General features: G+C 38.8%; 1 protein-coding gene across 1 annotated transcript in view; it reads left to right on the forward strand.

Moving 5' to 3' along the window:
• The window catches only part of HAS2 (hyaluronan synthase 2), a 28,385-nt gene extending 3,778 nt beyond the window's left edge, over nucleotides 1-24,607 (forward strand). The window contains exons 2-4 of the mRNA XM_082675125.1: nucleotides 9,482-10,108; nucleotides 20,925-21,026; nucleotides 22,960-24,607. Coding sequence (XP_082531251.1) covers nucleotides 9,482-10,108; nucleotides 20,925-21,026; nucleotides 22,960-23,889 — 1,659 coding nt within the window. The 3' untranslated portion in view covers nucleotides 23,890-24,607. The remainder of the gene's footprint in view (nucleotides 1-9,481; nucleotides 10,109-20,924; nucleotides 21,027-22,959) is intronic.
• Nucleotides 24,608-27,306: the final 2,699 nt, after the last annotated feature.

Here is a 27,306-nt window from a genome sequence, read left to right on the forward strand (position 1 = left end):
CAGAACCAGTGGCAGTGCTAGGACAGCTGAATGGGGGACAGCTCCCTGCAGGAAAATCATTTCCATCACCCCAATTTGGTTTTAATCCTTTCCTCTGTAGCAGCAATCTGCATAGACTTAGTATCATCCCACTGCATATACCATAAATTCAAAAATATTTTGAATGTTACCTATAACTTAATGTTAGCTATAACATGTGGAGTTTATATACTGCCTTACAATCTAAGAAAATGTCACTGATATATGAGTCAAAATAAATACAAGGTCAAACTCAAATATTTTTCAATTTAAATAATAAAATATTTAGAAATGAATGTCTCTTAAAAGCGTAATCTGTACTGCAGTTTATTTAAAAATGAACAAGATGTAGTGCATATCTAAATCGAATTCATCATAGAAAAAGCATACTCAGAGAAGTTTAGTGTTTTTTTCTAAATTTATTTTTGACTGTGTTGGGTCTTTGTTGCTGCACATGGGCTTTCTCTAGTTGCGGTGAGCGGGGGCTACTCTTCGTTGCGGTGCGCGGGCTTCTCATTACGGTGGCTTCTCTTGTTGCGGAGCACGGGCTCTAGGCGTGCCGGGCTTCAGTAGTTGTGGCTCGCGGGCTCTAGAGCTCAGGCTTAGTAGTTGTGGCATGCAGGCTCTAGAGCGAGGGGTCAGGAGTTGTGGTGCACGGGCTTAGTTGCTCTGTGGCACGTGGGATCTTCCCGGACCAGGGCTTGAACCCATGTCCCCTGCATTGGCAGGAGGATTCTTAATCACTACGCCACCAGGGAAGTCCCTGAAAGAAGTTTTTAAATAACCACAGTATAAGGCAAAATGCAATCTGGCCCATAAAGAAGTAAAGTAATAGCTACTATTTATCACATGTCTAATACGTATCAGGCATTGAAGTAGATACTTGACATACATTATATCTAGTATCCCTCCTGCCCACCAAAGAAAACTTTATGAAAAAAAGGAACCTTGCCTCAGAAAGCTTAAGTAACCCACTCAAAGTCACAGTGTTAATAAGGAGAGTGGATGAAATTTAATACAGGAATTCTTGAATATAACACCCTTGAGCTGGACTATACTGCAGCTGGGTCAGTCAAGTTTTATGGGGGTTCACACTGAGGAGAAAACACATCTGATCGAGAGAGATCAGGAAAGATTTCATGAAGAAATTTGGCATTGTGGTATATATGGCTACATAGGGAATGACCTATAGAGACAGGGCCCATGATGGAGGAACATGTAGAGCTAGGATTCCATGCTAAGTCTTCCTGTAATTTCCCCCTTTGCCACAGCGAACTTTAGGATGAAGTTTAGGATGGCAAAATTCAGGAACCAATAGGGCAGTTGGGAGAATGGACATCTTAGAAAGTCTTTGATCAATACAGCTGGTGCAAATGAAGAGAAATCTGAACCTAAAGTTCTGGATCCAGAGACAGCCCAGGTGACAAGGTCTTCGAAAGGTGTATTGCCTAACCCTGCAAGCTCTGGTCCAGGTCTCTGCTAGAGTAAGTGCAGTGGGACTGGAAAGACAAAGGCCAGCTTCAAAGCCAGAGAGGGAGAGGAGGTCAGAAAGGGAGAAGGGGAGGGTCATGTGCTCTAACGTGTAGAGTGCTGGGAGATTTCATCTGGGTACTTCTCTTAGGATTTCTAGTTGAGGACGGTAGCAGAGGCAATACACCTGAGGGATGTATAACAATGCAAATGAGATCATGAAAGTTTTCATAGACTTTAAGCCAGTGATTGCCAAACTTTGTCACAATTAGAATTACTTAAAGAGATTTAAAAACTCCTGATGCCCTTGTAGCACCCCATGCCAATTAACTGGGAATGTTTCAGGAGTCACACGTCAGTAATATTTACAGATTCCCTGGTGATTTGGATGTACATCAACATTTGGAAACCACTGCTTTTTAACCTTTTGCTCACCATGCTTTCTAATCCACTGTTAGCAGACAAATGGCCACAAGCAGAATATGTCTTGTTACAAAGAAGTACATTTCCATATGCCTTGCTAGTGTCACCTGCCTAAGTAAATATTCCTAATTCTAATCATTCTACATGACTTGAGGCCTATTTCCCCCTCCTCCCACACGACACCAGTTTACGAGTAAAGAAAACCTGTGTTCTAAAACCATTTCTGCTATTTATTTATATTAGATGTGATCTTGAGCCATGCATTCACTAAACAAACATTTTAAAAAATATCTCCTGTTGTCCTTTGTGCTTTTGTCTGTTTAAATATTGGCTACAAGTAAAAGGACATTGATCTTGTCTTTATTAGATTTTGCGTGTCAGTCCCTGAGATCAATCTATTCCCTCAGTAAAGCTTCCTCTAAATGTGCCTTTTACCCCTTTGTACTGTGATACTAGGCAACAACAAGATACCTCGCAGAAGTAGAAAGTGCAAGTGTTACTTGTGCAAGAGTAACTGTTCCTTTATGTTAAGATATTGAAGCCATTAATATCCCATTAACGCTGCAATAAATATATGTATTCCTTACCTGGTTACAGTAAGCCTGCAAAAGGTATCATTCCCATTTTGCAGATGAGGAAGTGAGGCTCAGAGAGCAGATCCCAATATCAGTTTGCTCTTTGCATTCACCCTCGTTCAGGTGACTATGATGAGACTGCCCACAGTGCAGCCTGCATCCATCCTTCTTCTAGACACTCAGCCCTGGTTAAAATCATTAAAATGAACAAATTGAATTATACCCCAAAATATTTGATGTCAGGGATATTAATTGTCCAAGGACACATGGCTCTCATTCATAGACCCCTCAAGTGCTTTGTTTAAAGTTGGATGGTTAATATGAGGCAGAACTTGGGCTTGAATCCATTTCTTCCCTGCCCTGTTATTCTTTCCATTATGCCAGAGTTACCCCTTGTTAACTAACAAACAACAGCTTAAAGGGGAGGAGAGTCAGGCTGATTAGGTAGGTACTGGCAGGGTATTAACCCGCAGAGAGCTGACATCACTGAGCTCTGCTGATGATTTCTTTTTAGGTATTTCAATGAGCTCCATCTTTTAATCTCATAATTAGGTGAAGTCCATATGACTAGTTCCATTTTATAGATGAAGAAACTGAAGATGACAAGTATTATGTAGCTTGTTCGAGGTTACCCAATCTTTAAAAGAAACCATTAAAAGATAGCCAGGAGTCTATTCCAACTCAGTCTGGTTCCAGAGGCCAATATATGTGGGTGTGTACACCCAAACACACACATACACACACACACTCACAAGTCATTAGCACTAAACACAAAGCGGAGTGTAGATTAATGGACAATAAATATTGTAAGACAACTAGAGTTTAAATGGAAAAAAAGATGATCTCATTATCCCTCATGCTCCAAACTTGACCCCTGAACTCATAAGATTACTCAGACTACAACTTATAATTTCAGGAAATGCTGTTAGGGACCATTTGACTTTTTTTTTTTTTTTTTTTTTGGCGGTACGCGGGCCTCTCACTGCTGTGGCCTCTCCCGTTGCGGAGCACAGGCTCCGGACGCGCAGGCTCAGCGGCCATGGCTCACGGGCCCAGCCGCTCCGAGGCATGTGGGATCTTCCCGGACCGGGGCACGAACCCGTGTCCCCTGCATCGGCAGGCGGACTCTCAACCACTGCGCCACCAGGGAAGCCCCCATTTGCCTTTTTAAAGTCTGTTACCCAAAGGTCTTGTAGAGCCTGTCTGGTACCCTCTACAATCATGACCTTTAAATAGGGCAAGAAATCATAGAACTGGTTTTAAAAGAAGGAAAAAACCTGCTGGATGAAGGAGACCCTTAAGGGCTCAGTGCATTCCCTGCCCCTGCAGCAAAGATAGAGGAGGGCCCTGTGCTCTGTCAGTCTGCACTGACAACGTGGGTCCACATGATTTATTCACTTATTTAAAATGTGTTTATTGAGTACCTACTATGTGCCACACCTTGTTTTATGATACAGGAACACACAGTTCATTGAGATACGCAAGTCCCTATGGCCAAAGAGTGTTCTTAGTGTAACTTAGAAAATCAAACAGGGTCAGAAGAGAGAGTGACAGGGAGTGAAGAGAGGGCAGGGTGGAGGAGTCTTTTTTTTTTTAAATGTTTCCTTTTATTAAAAAACTTTTTTTTGGAGTATAGTTGATTTACTGGAGGAAACACTTTGGAAGGAGTGGTAAGCTAGGGCCTCTCAGAAGAGGTATCACTTGGCCTAATGCCTGCAGCCTTTCCTAGATGCTGACTTGACTCATTTGAATTCACTTTATCTTCTCCCTGATCCAAAACAGAAGGCCCCCTTCATGAAAGCTGAGGGAACTCGGTTCTCACCACTGCACTAGGGCAGTGAGAGCAGCTGGTATTCTCTCTCATCCGCCATTTGCTGTCTGGTTAATACAAGGAAGGTCAAGGGGAGGAAAAGGCTCTGATGCCCAATGACCTATAGAGTCCCACTTGGGGTATACGAGCAAACAGCAAGGCTTATATCTGCTCTACAGGTGGAACCAATGGAAACCGAAGCACCTCTCTTATGGTTAAACAGGATTTTGACTGTTGGCATTAAGAGCAACACTGATGCCACGTAGGTGGAACCAGCAGCCAGCTCCCTTTCGGACAACATCACCCCAGGTCCCTTTTGACTGTACGCACATAGGAAGGTATAGGACCCCAGCAATCTTCTCTGAGTACAGGCTGGTGTTGTATCTGTACCTGAGTACATGATATCCATTTTTCCATTACAGCAGGAAAACAGTTTTCAACGTTCTTTTCTAATCTTTCCTTACACACATGTTTATTAATCAGAAGCAAAAGGATGTTGCCTATTTTGTCATGAAGGTTCAAGTCTGTTCAGCCAACATTTATTTACTGAGGACAGTCTAGTCACCTGGCATTATGCCACCATGTGAACCCTACTCCTGGTTGTGTGATTTGGGGTAAGTTACCTAAATACTCAGTCTTGGTTGCCTTGTCATATGTATATGTGATTTGTAACATGAGATTAACAGTATATTTATTCCCTAAAGTTATTAAAATTAAATAGGATTTTGCTGTTCAAGTAAACAAAACTTGCTTCAATGCCTGGAGCCTAGTAAATGATGAGTAAAAGTTAGCTGACATAATAACGATGCCAATGATGATATTTAGGAATAAAGTCACATCTATCATTCAGCAAATATTTCCTGAATACCAACCATAACCCAGGCAATGTTCTATGTCCTTGGGGCACGTTAGTGGAAAAAAAATATATAAAATCTGTTGATTTTGTGGAGTTTACATTAAGGTGCACCAAGCTATTCTTTAGCACTTGGTTTGGCCTAGAATTCTGTGAAGACTAGTCCTTGGTGAATAATTGGTATCAAGTCCAAGAGCAACTTAAAAATCAATTAATAGACTAAAGTCTAATCCTGGGCAAAAAAAATCCAAGTTTTATATTTTCACTCTTTATGGGAGGTAGATTTCTAAGTCTTCTATCAGCAAATGATCTGGGGTGAAACTAACCATATTTTCCAATTTAGCAATAAACCATATGTCTGAGAAGGATAGTTTGCTTATGAAACAGAGTATTTGAATTGGGGATTGTCTCAGAAAGTCTCACACATATGGTGCCCATATCTCTGAAATTATAAAGAAACATCCTGTGCGTCAGTCCCTGAGATCAATCTATTCCCTCAATGCAGCTGGCTCTTTAACCCTTTGGCCTGTACTGAGATGCTACATGTGTCGTGCTAGGCAACAATGCGATACCTTGCAGAAATAGAAAGATTCTATTGCTGCAGTTTACTAGCAATTTTTCCCAGGCTGAAAAAGGACATTCTGTAGACTCCTATGATGTAAGAGGGTGTTCCCACTTCAGCAGTGGCCAGCAGATGCTATGCGAACACTCTCTGCGTCCACACGTGCTGATAAAAGCAAGGAAAATGTGAATAATGGAAAAGAATAGCAGGCGGTTCTTTTGCTGGCTATGCTGATTTGAAACACAAGCAGAACACACTTTTAAGCTTCTCCCAGGCAGAGAGTTTTAGTCGCCTTGAAATTTTTCACTCTTGGGAGAATGACTCATGTCTTGGAAAAGACAAGTTCCTAGTCTGGTGCTCCCAGAACCTTTAGGCATTAGTTAATGTACACTTTGGGAGTTTTCAGCATCCGATCAGAAGTTTTAATTAACAAGGGATGCTGTGCTCTCTTGCCTTTCACTGAAAACTCAGCATTTCACCATTGCCCAGCAGCTTGAACTTTCCATTTGTGTCATGATTACCTTTATCAGGGTACTTGTTGCATTCTATGAAATCCTATATACGTGCTAAAAGTGGAACGCACATTTGGTTTTTGTTTTGCTTTGTTTTTTTAGCTTCCATGTTAGCTGATACTTTGTATTGTGTTTCTGATTTTTTAAAAACAGTTTCACAAACACTTTGATTTTGCTCCTCACTGTAGCCCTGTGAAGGGTTGTTGACAAGTACCATCATCTCCATTTCACAAAGAAAAATAACGTCCACAAGCTCAAACCCTGGTCTCCAGCCTGCTCTGCATTACTTAGATTGTAATGAGTTTGGGAAGCTAAACCCAAAATGAGTAATGGGCACACAAACAAACACAAACTCAAAAATTATTTCTTGTTAACATAAGAGTCCAAGGCAGGTATTCCTGATTGGTGGCATTGGTGGCTGGCTTCCTTCCATGTGGCAGTTCAAGGAAGCTCCCTCTATCTTTGGGCTCTGCAATCCCTTAGGACCTGTTGATATGTACATCAAGACTGTGGAGGGAAAAGAGATATTGCAGGAGGCCCATTCTCCCCCTTAAAAGCCCTATTGGAAGTGGCACGTCTCAGATTAACAAAGGCTGGAATGCCATGGCCACATCAAGCAGTCTGCTCAGAAGGAGTGGAAACACAGTTGGTGAGCAGTCACAGTAAGCTACCCTAAAGTGTAATGCATACCCACTCAGGACCACCTCAGTGATGACCACAGGGGCTAGAATGTGAATGGTGGCACTTGGAGCTGAGGGATGTGATGGCCACACAGCTAGTAAACCAAGATGTTAATAGGGTTTATGTCCACATTCAATTTTTTTTTTTTTGCGGTACACGGGCCTCTCACTGTTGTGGCCTCTCCCGTTGCGGAGCACAGGCTCCGGACGCGCAGGCTCAGCGGCCATGGCTCACGGGCCCAGCCGCTCCGCGGCATGTGGGATCTTCCCGGACCGGGGCACGAACCCGCGTCCCCCGCATCGGCCGGCGGACTCAACCACTGCACCACCAGGGAAGCCCTCAACATTCAATTTTAAGTCTTAATGTGGAATAGGAAAATATAAATAGCATATCCAATAAGAGATTTTGCAGAGGTAATTGCTTAGCCCAAAGTAACTTTGAAAATAAATTTACTTAGCTTTCAAAAATTAGTTGAATTAAGGGAAAAGATTAAATTGGAGTTACTTGCAAATTTAGAGATGTCTTTCGTTATGCTCATGAGGTGACTTTTGGAATGCACCTGGTTGAGGCTGGTTGCCAGTAGAGCCAAACATGTGATTAGAGGGTTGGAACTTCCATTTCCCTGCCCAGACCATTGAGGAGGGAAGACAGGCTGGAGATTGAGTTCAGTTGCCAATGGTCAATGATATAATCAATCATGCCTATGTAATGGGCATGATTAAAAACCCCAAAGGAGAGGGTTCAGAGAGCTTATGGATCGATGAACATGTGGAGATTTGGGGAGAGTGGGGCCTGGAAGTCCATGCCCTTTCCCCATACCTTGCCCTGTGCATCTGGCTGTTCCTGAGTTACATCCTTTTATAATAAACCAGTAATCTAATGAGTAAACAGGTTTCCTGGTTCTGTGAGTTCCTTCTAGCAAATTAATTGAACACAGGAGGGGGTCTTGTGAACCTCTGATTTTTACCCAGTTTATCGTAATTACAGGTAACAACCTGGGCTTGCAACTGGCATCTGAAGTGTGGGTGTTTGTGGGGGGCAGTCTTGTAGGACTGAACTCTTAACCTGTGGAATCTGATTTTGTCAGGCATATGATATCAACATTGATTTAATTGTCAGGCACCCAGCAGGTGTCTAGAGAATTGTTTGTGACATGTGTAGGAAACCCCCTCTCCTCCACATGTTGGAACTGGGTCTAGGAAACCAAAAAGAAACAAATTTTAAAGGTCTACCAAGCACCTCTTCTATGCTCATAATTGGAGATGCTTTGAGAAATATGAAATATATGATCCTGCTGTACTCTAGTTCAAAACATTTCAGGAGATTCACAAAGGCTAGGGAGGTGTACAAAATTGTATATTATTAAGAACTGGGATGTGTTTTTAGGTCTAATGTGTTAAAGCTCTTAAGACAAAAGAAAATTTACCTGTTGAAATTAAGCGTGATGCTATTTCTTCTCTAATTGTATGATTTATTTCTGCAAACATTTATTGTGTTCTTACTGTATTCCAGTAAAGTTCCTGATCACCAGGTTCGAACCAGCTGGTATGAATGATGGATGAGGGAGACAGCCATTTGAACACAGGAATGTAATACAGAATTTCAGGGGCTTTGATAAATGTCTGTGTAGGATATCTATGCATAAAGAAATTTTAATGGCAACAGAGACTTGGGAAATAATTGAGTCTAAATGCCCTCATTTAACAGATTTTTAAAGACTAAGGCCCAGAGAGGAAAAGCAACTGGCTCGAAGTCACACAGCTAGTTGATGGAAGACCTAGAAGGATAGAATCCACGTATCCTTACGTTCAACCTTGGCTAGCTGCATGGGAAAGGTGTGAGCTGAGGGATTTCCACTGGAGATGAGATAAAACTACACATGAGAGGGACTTCCCTGGTGGCGCAGTGGTTAAGAATCCGCCTGCCAATGCAGGGGACACGGGTTCGAGCCCTGGTCCGGGAAGATCCCACATGCCGCGGAGCAGCTAAGCCCGTACGCCACAACTACTGAGCCGGCGCTCTAGAGCCCACGAGCCACAATTAGAGAAAGCCCGTGCGCAGCAACGAAGACCCAACACAGCCAAAAATAAATAAATAAAATAAATAAATGTATTGAAAAAAAACTACACATAAGAAATTTAGCAAAACCTGTAGATTTTTCACTGGTCAGTATTGTGGTGAGGGAACACGATGGCACAAGAAGAAAGAGTGCCTGGCTCACAAAATATTTAGATCTTATGCTTAGCTATGACCACATACATAGAGTGCATCCTTAGACAAATGATCTAACGTACTAAAACTAATGCATATGTGCATTACGGTTTTCAATGGTACACTGCATCATCCTCTCATTTGATGTTTGAAACAGTTCTCTGAGGTATGCAGAAAGGGCATCCTTATCCCTGTTTTGCAGATGAGCAAACTGAGATGCAGAAAGTCATACAACTAGTTAAGTGAGAAACTCAAGGTTAGAACACCTGGAATGCTTCTAGTCCAATGCTCTCCCTGTGATACCAGGTATACAACAAGTATGGGACAAGAGTGGCTAACCAAGTATATCATGTGATTATTTTGCAGATGCATTGTGAGAGGTTTCTATGTATCCTGAGAATAATTGGAACCACACTTTTTGGAGTTTCTCTACTCCTTGGAATCACAGCTGCTTATATTGTTGGCTACCAATTTATCCAAACAGATAATTACTATTTCTCTTTTGGACTATATGGTGCCTTTTTAGCATCACACCTCATCATCCAAAGCCTGTTTGCCTTTTTGGAGCACCGAAAAATGAAAAAATCTCTAGAAACCCCCATTAAGTTGAACAAAACTGTTGCTCTTTGCATTGCTGCGTATCAAGAAGATCCAGACTACTTACGGAAATGTTTGCAATCTGTGAAAAGGCTAACCTACCCTGGAATTAAAGTTGTCATGGTCATAGATGGAAACTCGGAAGATGACCTTTACATGATGGACATCTTCAGCGAAGTCATGGGCAGGGATAAATCAGCCACTTATATCTGGAAAAACAACTTTCACGTGAAAGGTCCTGGTGAGACAGATGAGTCACATAAAGAAAGCTCACAACATGTCACCCAGTTGGTCTTGTCCAACAAGAGTATTTGCATCATGCAAAAATGGGGTGGAAAAAGAGAAGTCATGTACACGGCTTTCAGAGCACTGGGACGAAGTGTGGATTATGTTCAGGTAGGTTTCCACATCTGCCAGGACAAACACATTTAAATAAAGCATCTTTTGTATCTCTCCAGTCATATGCTATAGTCCATCCTTGTCCCTTCTGGACACAGTGCTTCTTTCAGTTCATCTGAAAACAGCATGACTGCTGAAAGCACATTCTGAAAGAGAGAGAAAAAAAATCTTGTAAAACGGTTAAATCTATCTATGAAAATGCTTAGCTTGTGCAGTGTTATTGGTTGGAAATCAAGATTATTTTGAACGTGAGACCCTTCCTTCCTTCTTTTCCCCTCCCTTACCTTCTCTGCCCCCTTGGTTCTGCCAAATCAATTCCAACCTCATTTTCCACACTCTTAAAATCTCCAGCGTTGTAAGAAAACAGTGTCTCCTCCGGCAGAATGAGCTTGAGAAAATCTGCAGGGCCAAGGGAAAGCTATAAAATATTTTTCACAGAGACTAGGCAAAATGGGGGCGATGAAAACAATTTTGATTTAAAAGTGTAGGAATTCAAAACTGAAACACATAGAAAAAGAAAAAGGGAAAAGGAAAACAAACACAAAAAACAACCTTCCCAGAACAAAATCTAAGTCATGTTTATTTCACTCCCCAAACAGCATTACCTCACTCCATGCAACTTGACCTTTGAAAGCATTTGTGATGGTGTTTGCTTGCATGAAAATTAGACAGGCTGTGTCTCTCATTAGTTCCCTGACTGCTAATTCTGCGGTTTCTCCTCTTCTAGTTCTCACTGAAAGTTTCTTCTTTAGAACATTAATAGGGTACATGTGAGTTTTCTAGTTGTACTTTTGTGCAGATATTTTAGTTAGATTTTATTCATGATGATATTGAGAAAGGAGAACTACCTCTGGCTTCAAATATCCATCCGGACACTTTTCCTCTTTTCTTAAATGTGAGATCCTTGTTTCTGGAAGACCCATCATATGTTTTAGGGGATTTATCAACGCAAAGTGATGCCCAGTGTGTCTCTCTGTGTAATGGGATGGCAGTGGCCACTGGCTTCAATGTCAATAGACTGAGGTTCTAATTAACAATTTGTAGCTGGTTGACCTTGAGCAAGACCACCTCCCAAACCTCAGTTACCTGATTAGAAGGAACAAATCTCACAAGGGATTTGAGGAAATTATTTCAAATTATGTATCCAAAGGGGCTTAGCAAAAGTTGTTGATAATGGCATTGTTAATATTATTAAAGCGTTTGCTGTTAAAGTATTATTTCTTATATGATTATCTAGTCCTTACTTGAAAACTATACTACATGTCAATTGCTAATTAACATGTTGTTAATTTAGCTAATATCTGAAGAATTTTGAGGTATTTCTTCAGTTCATACCATCTGCCTAAAAGGGAGTTGATTAGAGTTTCAACCCCAAGTGTCTCCTAATTTCTAGAACTTTCACAAATAAGGCTGTTTTAGTTAAACCAAGACATTTTTACATATTTACCTATCGCAACTTCAGGCCCAGATGAGAGCATAAAATGAAACTTTTAAATAAGGAATGGCTAGGGAACTTACAGAGGATTTGAAGTATGAAGCTCTGGGCCTAAAATGAGAAAACATCTGTTTTGATGTTTTGCCTTTAATTCTAGTTAAAACAATTTACATTTGTCCTTTCTAATCATGACATTATTGTGAGATTTTTCTTCTTTGTTTTTCAACCTGCTTCTCCCAAAGCCCCTTCTCCCAACATTTTGCTTGGAATTTTGTTTTTATCCTTGACAACTTGACTTGTGCCTGTCCAGGAAAAACTAATACAAAATATAAAATTTTAGAGTAGGCTTTTTGCTAGTGCCCTCATCAGGCTTGAGAACTTTCCTTCCTTCAGGCTGAAGCCTCCAGATAGACTGACCCTAGCAGCAGCTGTTAACTGGCCACCAAAGCCGCTTGAGACTTCCAGTCCATTCAGAGCACTCAAACAGGGGTAAAAAACCTTTTGGCATTCTGAAACTAGTAAATACTATCCTGCCATGCCTCATCGATGCCCTGTAAAAACAGAAATTGCATAAAGTTCAATCTAATATAGTACTCTCATCCTTCCTTCTGACTGACCCAGGGCCCAAGTGTTACAGAGCAGAAGCCACAGAAAGACAAAGAGGGAGGGGTTTGAGGATGTTGGCTCCTGAATATTACAAGTGATTGAATGTGGAGTTCAAGTTGGTTAGGGATGGAAGGAAGCCAAATTCAGGTGCTAATACACAAGAGAGAATGGGGGCTAGGGGAAGAAATGGACCATCTGCTCATACTTGCTAACCTGGCTAGAGAACACTGTTTAACTGTGCAGAGAGATGGCCAAAATGATTGGTTTCCAGTTGCAGCTGGATCCTCAGCACTAGTCAGCACTCTTTTCACTTGATCTTGAATAGATGTCTTGCTTATTCCTCTCGCGTCTGTTATTGCACATCTTCATCACTCTCCTAGGGCCTTACCCAAACTCCTCCCTGCTTAACTACAAACAGATGATCTTGCCTTCTACAAAAGAGAACAGCAAAAGTACAGGCTGTGAAGGCCGTCAAGATCTGACTCTCTTCTGCTTACAGTCTCAAGGGTACCACACCTCACCTCCTATCTCAAGGTTAACCTTTCTACCTGCACTCCTGAGCCTTCTGGGTTGGCTCCCTCTGGTTTCTTTCAGAGCAAGCCTTTCTCCATCACCACCTCTTATATCTCTCCTCTCTCATCTCTAGTCTTCTATAGTAATTACTCTTTCAGCCTTGTAGCCTCTCAAATAATAAATGCTGACATAGAACATGGAGGGAAGCTTTAGTTTAAGACGAAGCCAACATGGTAGGAAATTCATCTATGATGCTAGTGGCTGCTTCCAGGGATAGATAAGATAGAAAAGCAGCAGAAGAAAAATAAAGTGAGAAAATCAAATACAGGGAATGAGAAATAAGGAGGTGAATGAGGAAGATTTTCTTAATTTTGAATCAAAGTATTTTCTGGAGAAACTTTTTCAATGATGTAGAAAAGTGCAATGAGCAAAATTAAAATAATCTGCAGCAGAGAGGGGAAAGATAAATTAGGAATTTGGGATTAACGGATACACACTACTATCTATAAAGTAGATAATAAAGAGCTACTGTATAGCATAGGGAACTATATTCAATATCTTGTAATAATCTATAATGGCAAAGAACCTGAAAAAGAATAGATATGTATGTATGTATAACTGAATCACTTTGCTGTATACATGAAACATAGTAAATCAACTATACTTCAATTTAAAAAAATCATCTGAAGCGAATACATGACCCATACATAGATTATCAAATTTAATACTTTCCAGCATATACTCTTCTATTTTTCCTTATTTTAAAAACAATTTTGAGATTATATCATGTTTACTTTTCTGTATTTTTTACTTAACAATATCGAAGACTTTTAAAGTGTCTTTTGATATCTAGATTAGATAATTGCTTTATTTATATCTCTTTTCACTGAACATTGATATTTCCACATAAGTGGCCACCAGTCTATATAACAAAGGAAAAAAGCAGTATCGTCTGATGTGTGTATTAAGAATTTCCCAGGTAAAAGTTATACAATAAGTATGAACATTTTCTAAAAGGGAAGATTATAGGAAGCAATTTTATTATTAATTTAATCTGGCAGTACCATAGCTATCCAAGATTCTTTGAGCAGAAGGAAAGTAAGACTAAATCATTCATAATAGTAGAGTTGACCCTTATTATTCATGGATTCTGTATTTCCAAGTTAACCTACTGACTAAAATGTATTTATTACCCGAAAATCAGTAGTTGCAGTGCTTTTGTGATCATTTGCAGACATGTGCAGAATGGCAAAAAAAAAGTGAGTCATCTGATGTGCATGTTCCCAGCTGAGGTCACACAAGATTATGCTTTGCCTTTTTGTTTTACCTTTTATACTGTAAACAAGTAGCTTCTTTAGTCTATTTAATATTATGTTTTTCACATTTTTGTGCTTTTGGTTGCTGATGTAGCTGTTTAAAATGGTCCCCAAGTGTAGTGTTGAAATGTTGTCTAGTGATAGTAACACAAGAAGGCTATAATTGCCTTATGGAGAAAATAGGTTTGTTAGGTGAACTTTGTTCAGGCATGAGTTACAATGCTGCTGGACATGAGTTCAATGTTAATGAATCAATAATACATATTAAATAAGGTGACACAAATAAACAAGTAAGTACAGATACAACAAGGTTAGGTATTGATCACTAGACAAAGATGCCGTGACCAGAGACTTCGAGGAACCTAACTCTATATGTCCGCTAGAAGCAATTTTTTAGTATTTGCTAACTCACTGTTCATGGAAGCTTTGTAGAACATAACTACCGTGCATAATGAGGATTGACTGCGTATAACATTTGATTGGTTCCTATTTTCTGAAAATTTCTGAAGGGTCATGTTGAGAATGTTAATGTGACTTTGTATACTTCATCTTAGAGAATGAAATTGAGCACATTGAAATAAGAATGGGGAAATCTGAATTCTTGATTTAACTGTTTACTTGCTATGGGCCTCAACTGGTAGAAGAGATGATTTCTGAGATCACTTTTAGCTAAAGACTCTAACTTAGGACTGTCTTAATTTCTTTCTAGCAACATATGTATGCTTTTCAAGATTGGGATCAAACAAACAAAAACAACAAACAACAGCAACCACACAAAAGGGAGTATAGCATTAGAATTTTCTTTTCATTTTTAATCTACACTTTCCCTCAAAGTTGGGTTCTTGAATGTAAACCCTGATTTAAGGCAACCATTATGTGCTTTCCAACCATTTGGAATAAGGGTGTTTCCTGGCTTAAGCCTAGAGGTGACAACATTTGGTTTCTCATTTTTCCAGCTGGCTTGTCACCTTTGCTTTACACCTACAACTATTACTTGTGTATAAGCCTTCCTGAAAAAGAAAAGAGAAAAACCAAATGACTCCTTAATGTCTTAAAAAGATTCTAGGTTGCGTGAAGGCAAATGTCACTTTATAACAATTTGGGTAACACATTCTAACAAGAAAGGTATATATCTTCCCAATTCCTTTTAAAAAGAGCAACAAATAAGGGCCAAATTGTTGAGGTTTTTATGATTTAGAGGCTTTTTATTGGCTAGATTTGAGGTCTTATACCATAAACAAAATTACTACGAGAGAATCATCTTCCCTATCCCCCATCCCTCGCCCCCAAAAAAGTTTCTGTATTTTTCTTTGAGAGCATTTATTTTTTCCTGGAATGGTCTCACTGATTAATTTCAAAAGGTCTTTTTAGTCCTAAAATTCTTACATCCTATGATTTTGTTTTTGCCACTCACAGTCTGCCATAAACTGCTCTCTAATCTTTTTCCCTAGTAGTCAGCCCAATCTAAGGATTTTTATATTGCCTGCTCAATAATCCAGCTTGTTTAATTTAAATTTGTTGGGCATTGGACAAGGCATTAGTTTTTGCTCTCTGAGCGAGTCATGGTTTATTTACAGTACAGGTAAGAAGGACCCCTTCCCTCATTGGACTAGTGTTCTTAGTTTGTGCCTCTGGTTTTGATGATCACTTCTTAGTAGATATGTCTTCCTTTTAATGAGCATTTACTATGAGCTAGCCCTTATAACTGCTATACATACATTATCTAGTTAATTCTCCATTACAGCAAACTTATGAGGTGGATGTGCATATCCATATTTTTCACCTGAGAGATGGAGACTTAGAAAGGTGAGGTAAGGAGTTTAAGGTTACAAAGCTAGTCCAAGGGAATATAACTGGTCAATTGTGGATTGGGACTCAGATCTGTCTGATTCCAAGGTTTTGCATAGTGCTTTCTTTTCCTTTCAGTAGTGTGTTTACTCTGGCATTGTACTGTTAGGAGTTCTGGGGGCTAGCACCATCTTGTGTTTGCCAGTAACTAACTATCGGTGAATTTTAAAATTCTGGCTGACTTCTTTTCACTAGGGGGAATGTCCTGGGGGAAAGAGGGGGTAGGGGGTACTTTCCATTTACTATGTGGTTAAGTTTTGGAAGGGAAACTGGGCAGTGGGATCATGACCAATAGTAAACTTCAAACATGGTTGAAATAAATCATCTCCCTGTGTTCAGGTTAAGATGAAGGGTCAAGATTAAGAAAGGATTGAGGTTTACAAGCAGGCAGAGGGTGAAAGCAGTAGCAACAGAATGAGTCTTGATTAATCTTCAGCCTGTTTCCTCATCGAAGGCAGCCAGAATAGTTAAGGCTTCCTCTTGCTGTGTAGCTCTCAGAGCCCTTTGAAGTGGTGCGGGGCAGGCAGAGGTGGAGAATCCACCAGTCAGTCTGAAAGGAAATATGTTTAAAAAAAGGTGAAACATGGATACTCAGCATTTTAGACTTGGGTCTTAGAAGTTGAAAAACATATGGTAGAATAACTAACAATATTTCTACAGGATATTTTGATTTAAATTGTTGTGAGGTAGATTAACTAAGATCAGTGAGATAAGTTGGAATGGACTTCAGTCTAACAGCTTATTTAACACATTTATAGCAATTTATATATCTATAGGTGTTTTGGATACATTTGAACTTGTTCATTGTGATAAGATATTCCTTTTTTTTTTTTTTTTTTTTGCTGTACGTGGGCCTCTCACTGTTGTGGCCTCTCCCGTTGCGGAGCACAGGCTCCGGATGCGCAGGCTCAGCGGCCATGGCTCACGGGCCCGGCCGCTCCGCGGCATGTGGGATCTTCCCGGACCGGGGCACGAACCCGTGTCCCCTGCATCGGCAGGCGGACTCTCAACCACTGCGCCACCAGGGAAGCCCAAGATATTCTTAATATGTAATCCATTCTCATGTTCCTTTTGGTGATTCTCTTTACTGAGTCACCTGTTCATGGTGATAAGTGGGTTTACTTAGCATGTATAAACAATTAAAGATTATTACCCTATACTAATGGCATATATGACTTTTCTGTGAGCCTTTGTAATTTACCGAGTACTTTTACATACAGTGTGTCACTCTGGTATCATGATGATGGTAACAGTTTGTTCAAGATCATAAAAGTAGTAAGCCTCTTGATTTGTTGTAATAGTCAAATCTTGGCCTATTATAAGAATAGGAGATAGAGGCAATCGTAAAAACCTCTAGTAGAGTTAAATGGGGACTTAGAACATACTTTATCTCAACTTGTTCTTTTAGTTTGTTCTTTGTTTTTTTATGAAAGAGACCCACCCCCGGCTCCCCAACCAATTCTTTTAGGCTCAGGGTTGGCATACTTGCTTGTAAAAGGCCTGATAGAAACCATTAAGCTTTGCGGGCTATATGGTCTGTGTTGCAGCTATTCAACTTTGCTGTTTTAGTGTGAAAGCAGCCATAGATAATATGAAACTGAATGTGCATGACTGGGTTCCAATAAAACTCTATTTATGGCCACTGAAATTTGAATTTCATATAATTTCCATGTATCACAAAAAATTATTTTTCAATTTTTTTTCAGCTATTTAATAAGGTAAAAGCTATTTTTAACCCCCAGGCCATATAGAAATTGGTGGGAAGGCAGACTCGTCCGTAGACCTTAGTTCGCCAACTCCTGTTTTAGATACGGAGAAAGCGGCGGCACTGTCTCTTGGCTAGAACAGTGAAGGACAGGGAGCCATGGTCTTAAGCAATTTAGCCGATGATTCTGTGGTTAAGACTGAGGTGGCTGGTTCCTCCCAATAACGTCTTCTTGTTTTGACATTTTCCACTCATTTTAGTCAAAATTTGGTGACTTTGCCTCATTTCCATATCTCCTAGTGAGAAATCTTATGACTGGCGATCATGTAGTTTAAACAAATTACAGTGATACATTCAGCGTGGACAGAAAGACATTTTGATTTGTTCTCCAGTTGTTTCCTGTGTGCAAATCAGTCCTGTGGTTTTTCCCAGTGTGAGGTTAAGCTCCTTGTGAACTGGTGTATTTCTCCCACAGTTTCTAGCCCAGAGCTAAACAGCCAACATTCGTGAAATCGCACACTTCTCATTAATTGGTGAGGAGACAGCTAGAAATCCTGTTTTTACTAGACTGATTTTAAGAAGGGCTAGAGTTATACCCTTTACACACAAACAAATTAATACTGTTATATCCATGAACATACATGCTTTCACAGACTGTCATCGACGGTGGTTTTCTAGTTGGCATTCTATCACCAAAGAACATCCAGAAATTGAACTTCTTTAGAAAGCTCTTTGATCCCACTATAACAAACCCCTCCCAGGAGATTTCTGAGAGCTTTCCCTTCTGACAGTTAAACTCACCATGTGAACAATCTCTCTCTGAGAACTTCTGGCACTTTGCTGTTGGAAACTGGGAGGGGCAGGGCCAATTTAGATATGCAGAACCTCAGAAGTTTGGTTCAAGTTTAGTCATTTCACAGAGGCAGTTCCCTTGGCTTGCTTATCTTACAAGCAGGCGGAGTTACTTGAACATTAATTCTAGGTTGCCCCCTTCCTGTTGTTTTTAGTCTTATTTTAGCTTTCTGGTTTTACCTTTCCCAGCTTGAGTCAATAGAGGTGGGTGTGGCCATAAACTCTGGATGCTGAGAGGTGGAAAGGTGGCTTTGAAATTATGCCTTCACTTTCTACTACCCTAGTTACTGGCCTGCCAGGCTTATAGCCGTATACAAAACAGTGACAGACAAGGCATGAGAGAGCAAAATATCGCTATTGGAGGAATTTGCTTAGGTTTGTGAGGCTTGGGACCCTTGAGTATAAACTGAAGTATTAGAAAAATCCTATTTTTTTAATGGAATACTAATGCCTAGCTGCTGTCTATTTTTTTCCTCTAAAATAAGTAAGACCATGCAGACCAAAATAGAATGCCCCCTCCAAAAAAATGGGACAGTAGGTTATTTAGAAAATGCCTGTTTCTAAATAGGTAAAGTAATATACAAAATTCAGAAATTAACTTTAAAATTGTTATAATTAGTTGAGTCCAGAGAGGTGATGATTTCACTTTTAATAATTGGATACCCTATATACTCCTTAAGTCATGTTACAATAATGCATTTGAATTGCTCTTTTCACCAACATTCTTTATTAATATATATTAATGTTTTTCAGAAAAAAAACTATTAATAAAATTAAGATAGGCACTCTTTTTTAAATGTTGAGACTTCCTAGCTATGTATGTGAGGGACTCCTCCGACATATAAAATCCCCTTTAACTCAGAGTTCATGCTTCTAAATATTATTTTCATTCAAAACTGGTATATCAAATCCGGACTATTTTTATGAAGCAGCTCTGAGAACTGCACAAATACTTGCTTTTTATATAAATAAAGAGACTAAATCTTGATTAAATTCATAAATGTAGCCAGACTACATAGAAAAACAGTGGAATTGCAGATAACACTCCCGTCTCTGCCAATCATATCATTTATTGCTTAGATGGGGATGTGAAACTGGTTCATTACATGTCAATTTTCATCACTTTATGTCTACTTGGGCCTGGCTGCATTTTCCAGAAAAGGATACTATTTTATTAATATCAACCAGGAATAGAGAGGTGACAGCTCTTTTCCTACTTTTGATTTTCTTTGATCATGTGGAAGAAGCTCCATCCACAGGTGTAACGTACCTAATATCTCCCTAAGAGAAGTGACTTAATCTGATTGGTGAGTACGGGAGGAGTAAGGGGTAGCCTAGCTCCTTCTTCCCCCTTTCTTCTAGAAGTGAGCCGCCATGAAGGAGCAGGCATCTGCCATCCCTTTCGAAGGGGCATTAACTGTCTTGAGGAGGAGACTAGTCCCACTTAGATGCTATTTGGAATTGGTACATCAGTCTAATTCTGGGGAACATAGTTACAAAGTCTGCTACTCCATTGATATAAGCCCTATTCTCCATATCAGCTTTATGAGTATACATGTCATATTTTGGTTTCTCCTCTCCTTTATTTTTCTGTTTCATTCAGTAAGTATTTTTCTGTTTCATTCAGTAAGTTCATAAATCAGCTTGGGAAGAAAAGTACTATTTATAACCCTGTACCTTTGGCCTCCAGTAGAAATTTCTGGGAGCGGCTAATGGGTATAGACAAATCCTAATAATTTTCTTGAAGTTGTAGTTGGTTTGGTTTCAAAATTGTTTTTTCGTCCTGTATAAAGTTTGTTTTTAAGAATAATAATTAGCACTTCTAGAAAAGCTTAAGATAATTTGACATCTACTTCTGTATACAAAGAGCTAGACGAATACTTGATACTCTAAAATAAAAAGGTGGACTGACCATCAGGCTAGTTTCCTTTCTAATGGAATGTCATCTGCTAAGCCCAGGTCAAATGGACATCTTGCTTCAGAATTAATTATACAACCAGCCTTAGTAGAACTGCTTTCCTGTCTTAATCACCATATTAAAATAGAGAAAAATAATCACTGTTAAACATGCCTTTTTTTCAATACTGTCATAGGAGTTTCCTATCATCATTCAGACCTGAGGGATAAGATATCTAAAAGCCTTATGGAAGGCAATTTTTTTAAAAAAAGAGATATCTATGGTGACCAACCCAAGATGTTTTCCAAGTCCTGGAAATCTAGGATGTTACCTGGGACATGAGACTTTCATTGCCAAAATTGCGTACATCCATGGCAAACCAGACAAAACTGGTCACCCTACATGACATGCCTAGGTCATCACTTTAGCTGTTCTATCCAGCCATGTCATTAGCTTAAATATTGAGTTTGCAGGTTCTTTGTGTTGGCCATCATGTAGCAAACTCTCATCCCTGTGTTACTCGCTTATTGAGGCCTTGTGATGATAGGCTGAAGGCATAATATATATGCCCACTTTTGACTACACAGAGTACACTCATCATCTTCTTTTCTTGAACTTATTTCTTACTTTCTTCTTTGCAGGTTTGTGATTCAGACACCATGCTTGACCCTGCCTCATCTGTGGAGATGGTAAAAGTTTTAGAAGAAGATCCCATGGTTGGAGGTGTCGGGGGAGATGTCCAGGTACATGAGCTCACTTTTTGCATGAGTCACTTTTAGTAGTACCCTCACTCACTGATTCTTTGAACATACGTTTATTATACACCCAAATCTGTGCCAGATATTGTTTCTGGTGCCAGAGACATACTAGAATGTTCCTTGGACCCACTTTATACCTCTTCTGCTGTCTAAATTGAAGTAACTTATGATTGCTTTGCTTAATCCTGGGTTATAACACAAGTATGTAGTGGCTGATAAGTTATATAAACTATAATGTAAATGTGTAATAATTTCTGCCATATCTTCTTGAGCCACAACTTAATGTTCTGGTAAAATGATGTTGGAATTCATTTAGTACAAGGGTTAAGAAATGGAGGTATGGCAGGAGATGGAGTCTATGTCATATAACTATGTATTTAAAAGCTGAACAATATATGGTTGGTCAAAAATCCAAATTGGAATACAAAGGAAAAAAAAGAGAAATAGCATCTCAAATTTACACTAGAGAGAAAGTCAAAGGAACAATTAAGTGAGTTTTCCAATTATTATTTATTTCCCATTATTTGCTATCAATGGAGAAACAATAAGTGAAACAAATATTAATGAAGGTGATTTGAAATTTATGGAATGGGAAAACAAATATGTGAAAATATATGAAGATTAAAGTGAGCTCTTTGCAAAAGTGCACTAGATTTTAGCCAAAGATGTGAGAAGCACGTGGAATTTTGACTTTAAATGTAGGTATTGTGTTGCTGTATAACCCATATTTACATGCATGGTAATAGTGAAGGCAAAGAAAGTGCACTAGATGGACAAAGAAATACCCTGGTGATAAAAAGGAAGCATGTGAAACCCAGATGAAAACTGAATAAAATTGAGACAGAGGAGAGAATTAAGAAATATTGCCCCCCAAAACTAATAATTTTAATAGCCTTTGTGTAGAGCATTATTTCAGGATTCCAGATCTGGGGTGAAGCCAGAGCAAACCCTTTTATCACTGGCATTGCTAAAACTGGGGAGGAAGGAGAATAATAGAGTTGGATGAGTTGAAAAGAGAAGAGCATAGGACTTAAAACCTTTCAAATATTAGATAGTAAGGAAGTGGGAGAATAATTTTTTTTTAAAGATTTTTTGATGTGGACCATTTTTTTAAAGTCTCTTTTGAATTTGCTGCAATATTGCTTCTGTTTTATGTCTTTGGTTTTTTGGCCGTGAGGCGTGTGGGTGGGATCCCAGCTCCCCGACCAGGGATGGACCCCCCCGCAACCTGCATTGGAAGGCGAAATCTTTAACCACTGGACTGCCAGTGGGAGAATAATTTAAGGGCTGAGAACCAAAGCCGAAAAAAATCTCAATTTTATAACATAACAAGAAAAAGAAACAAAACACATAAAAAAAGAGAACAGAGAGTGATGGAGTAGAAAAAAATTATTGTCAAGAAGTCCCAACACATACACCCAACTTATCAAATTAATATAGTATATAGAATCAAAGAAAATAATGTAAAATTGTGTTAAAAAAAGGAAAGAGGCTAAATAGAAGGATAAAAAAAACAAACATGGGCTTCCCTGGTGGCGCAGTGGTTAAGAATCCACCTGCCAATGCAGGAGACACGGGTTCGATCCCTGGTCCGGGAAGATCCCACATTCCATGGAGCAACTAAGCCTGTGCACCACAACTACTGAGCCTGTGCCCTAGACCCTTCGAACCACAGCTACTGAAGCCTGTGTGCCTAGAGCCCGTGCTCCGCAACAACAGAAGCCACCGCAATGAGAACCCACGCACAGCAACGAAGACCCAATGCAGCCATAAATAAATAAATAAATTTATTAAAAAACAACATCAAAAACAACAAACATTACTCTAGGTAGTAACCTCACAATGGTGCAGATTTTGCTGGAATTTTTAGCTGGGGCTTACCTTTATTTAATTATTTTTACTTTTATTTTTCTTGCAGATTTTAAACAAGTATGATTCCTGGATATCTTTCCTAAGCAGTGTGAGATACTGGATGGCTTTTAACATAGAAAGGGCCTGTCAGTCTTATTTTGGATGTGTCCAGTGCATTAGTGGACCTCTGGGAATGTACAGAAACTCCTTATTGCATGAATTTGTGGAAGACTGGTACAATCAAGAATTTATGGGCAGCCAGTGTAGTTTTGGAGATGACAGACATCTAACGAACCGAGTGCTGAGTCTGGGCTATGCAACAAAATACACAGCTCGATCCAAGTGCCTTACTGAAACACCTATAGAATATCTCAGATGGTTAAACCAGCAGACCCGTTGGAGCAAGTCCTACTTCCGAGAGTGGCTGTACAATGCCATGTGGTTTCATAAACATCACTTGTGGATGACCTATGAAGCAGTCATCACTGGGTTCTTCCCTTTCTTTCTCATTGCCACAGTAATCCAGCTTTTCTACAGGGGTAAAATTTGGAACATCCTCCTCTTCTTGTTAACTGTCCAGTTAGTGGGTCTCATAAAATCATCTTTTGCCAGCTGCCTTAGAGGAAATATCGTCATGGTCTTCATGTCCCTCTACTCAGTGTTATACATGTCAAGTTTACTTCCTGCCAAGATGTTTGCAATTGCAACGATAAACAAAGCTGGGTGGGGCACATCTGGAAGGAAAACCATTGTTGTTAATTTCATAGGACTCATTCCAGTATCAGTTTGGTTTACAATCCTCCTGGGTGGTGTGATTTTCACCATTTATAAGGAATCTAAAAAGCCATTCTCGGAATCCAAACAGACAGTTTTAATTGTTGGAACGTTGCTGTATGCATGCTATTGGGTCATGCTTTTGACACTGTATGTGGTTCTCATCAATAAATGTGGCAGGCGGAAGAAGGGACAACAGTATGACATGGTGCTTGACGTATGATCTTACGTTTGATGTTTGCAGTTACAGATGCAGACACACACAAAACCTTAGTTCCTCTAGAGACTGTGCGGTATTGTGGCATCAGATAATGCCACCAAAGGAGACATATCACTGCTGCTGGGACTTGAACAAAGACATTTGTATGGGTTTATTTTAATTCTGCCAAAGTAAAATGATACATCAAGAAGAACTCAGATTTAACCTGATATTTCTATGAAAATGGGAAGAATTCTTTGATTATGCACTTTTTCCTTATTGTACATCTGCCTAAGTGTTTTGCCCTATATACCTCACTAGTCATGCTTTATGTGGGTTATCATGTAAGAAAAGGATTTTGGAAACTCAAGGAAAAGTTCTTTCAACATATACAATCTAACTTATGTACTGTGTTGATAGCTAATTTTTTTTTAGAAAGGTTTTTCTGTTTAACTCTACCAAATGAAATGCCAAAGGAAATTTACAGGCCGTTGGCTGTGCTGTATTTTTATATAATTGTACTGTGTTTTAAAATTTTGTATGCCAATTTTAAAACAAATTTTGCATATTTTATATTTTACTTCTCTGCCAAAATACACCTGTTCTTCCTTTTTTTTTTTTTTTAATAAAATAGGTTCTGAAACAATTCATACTTAAAAAATTTTTACCCAAAATGTGAAGCTTGGTTGACTGATGATGTTCATGATAGAAAGAATAAAATGTTTCTCTCTCTCTCTCTACCTTTAAAATTGAATAGTTTATTTCTGTGAAAAAGTATTTAAACTCTCAATATTTTAACTTTTTTTCATTTCTTTTAGAAAAGGCCAATATACCTGTCACACTTCGGGAGTAGAAATTCATACTTGTGTGTACAAAAAAGAAGTCATTGAAAATCAAGGCCAAAGGGGTAGAAAAGTGCAATTTTTTCATAAGATTGAAAAAAAAGGGAATGCCAGTTCTCAAAAGAAAATACTAGGCATCCAGCAGTGGACAAAATCTGGGTATCAAAGATTGTTTTTGGAGATTCTCACAGTGTTTTCCCAGGCTAAGTAAAAAGGAAAGTGGGAAAAATTGACGGTATAATTTGGACAAATACACTGCAGTTCATCATTTTGTTCTGTGACCTGTATTCACTGGATCCTGTCTATATGTTGAACATACTTTACCTACCTTTTTTTTCCCAGATTGTCAGTTCACTTTACATGTTAGTATGAGGTTTATACGGGTGAGTGGGATAAATTATAATAAAGATAAAGCATATAGGTTCAAAATCGGCCAAATCAAGCTCCATGTGTACTCTTTAACTTTCTAGGGAAGATTTTTTCTGAATTATACAGATAATTGCTTCATCTCTTCTGTTCTTGACCTAAATAAATGTGTTTACATAGTAGACATGATATCAAGGTTTAATAGTTGTATAAAGAATTGGCACATAAAAAAAATTGATGGACCCTCGGCCTGGTTAATTTAGCTACTCCGGGGCCTCAGTTATCCAGTTTGACTTTTGACATGACCCATCTTGCCTTGTAGCTGGTGCTGTGTAGACCTGTGTTAAAAACAATTGAACACATGAAGAGTTGCAGAAAAAAAGTATTGTGATGAAGCAGAAATGTGAAATGTTCAACCATGTGCTTCCTGCCTTTCTGCTTCCTTTTTATGTAGACTTCTATATTTCATCCATCCTGTCTAAGAAAAAACCTGCACATTCTACCTTCAGAGCACAAAAAAGTACATAACGTTCTACAACTTAGACTCTCACTGATTGGGGAGCTTGTGGAAAACAAACAGACCATGCCATTAAATGAAACTAAAACTTGAGTTTGCCTTTTTAACTATTTATGTTCTAAGTTAAGCTTTGATAACATTCAAATGTCAAATTCTCTCATTCTTATAAAAGATTGAATTAATTGCCTGTATTTATTTTAGCAATTATTCAATGTATTTCCAGTATAGGATGTATAGTATAATTGAATTTTTTGGTAAATAAAATATTTTTGATAAGATTATTGCCTTTTTTTCTAAGGGAAGCGGGAATTCAAACAAAACGAAACAAAATGTTTTATTTTGATTGTCAGGGTATGGATTTAAGAATGGGGTATACAGAAAAATAAACATTGTTGGTCAAAGATAATGGAAGTCGTTTAATGTTACTAATCAGGAGGTAGAAATCTCCAAAGTTGGTATAGTTGGAAATCTGGAAAAATGAGAGAGAGAGAGAGAGAGAGAGAGAGAGAGAGTCCCAATTAACACAACCCTTGTCTTTCTTTAATCTTCTCTTTCTTCTCCTTCCCTGAAAACAGCCCAAATTTAGGCTAAAATTGCTTTACTATAGTAATCTGTCATAGTGGGAAAAAAATCACCAATTTTTCAGAGACGTCGTAGGCAAGTTTGTTATAGCATTATTTACAAATAATAACAAAAACTTAAAATAAGATTTAATGATGAGGGAAATAAATAAATGAATTATGGCATTTCCAAACAATGCAATATTATTACCCATTAAACATAATGTTCTCAGAATATGAAGTTGTTGGAGAAATGTTACATTAAAAATATATAACCATTTTGTACAGTTAACATCCCAATTTTGTAAAAACAAAAATGTTTAAACGTGGTTATCTCTACTCTTGGGAATATGACCGATTTATATTCTGTATACATTTTTGTATTTTCCAAGTACCGTAATCATGTATTGCTTTTATAATCAGAAAAGGACAATAAATATTGCTTTCTTTAAAAAGTGGGTTGGGGCATCTAATAGCATTTCCTGGTTTGAGGAGCTTTAGTGGTAATTAATTCATTTTACTACTTATCCCTCAAATTCATCTTATTTCCCAATCCTTTTTATTGTTTGGTTCCTAAGAATCCTTTATTACCTCGGTACAGTTACGTTAAGAACAGAACACTATAGCCATTGACCATTATTGCCACTCTAGACACCAAAATAGTGATGGTTCTAGTCCCAGTAATTTACTGATAAAAGTCACTTGGTGCTATATTAGAGGTTGTCAACCTTTTAAGGTAAAGAGCCAGATAGTATACAATGCAGGCTTTCCTGGCCATATGGTCTGTCATGTGACTACTTAACTCTGCATCCATAGGCAATATGTATACAAATTTGTGTGGCTGTATTCCAATAACATTATTTAATGGACACTAAAATTGAATCTTGTATAATTTCCACGTGTTAGAAAATATTTTTCTTTTGGTACTTTTCAATCATTTAAAAAATTTAAAACTATTCTTAGTTTACTAGCATTACCAAAATAGGTGGTGAGCCGGATCTGGACTGCAGGCCACAGTTTAACCACTCTGGTCTTTAGGAATCTGTTGACTTCTTTGTACCACTGAATTCTCACACCGACACCTAATTTTTGAGCACGTGCCATGTGTCAGGCACTGCCAGAAACACATTTTATGGGTCAACTATTTTATGAATAG

This window comes from Grampus griseus, assembly GCF_964374135.1.
Source record: "Grampus griseus genome assembly, chromosome: 17".
NCBI lineage: Eukaryota > Metazoa > Chordata > Mammalia > Artiodactyla > Delphinidae > Grampus > Grampus griseus.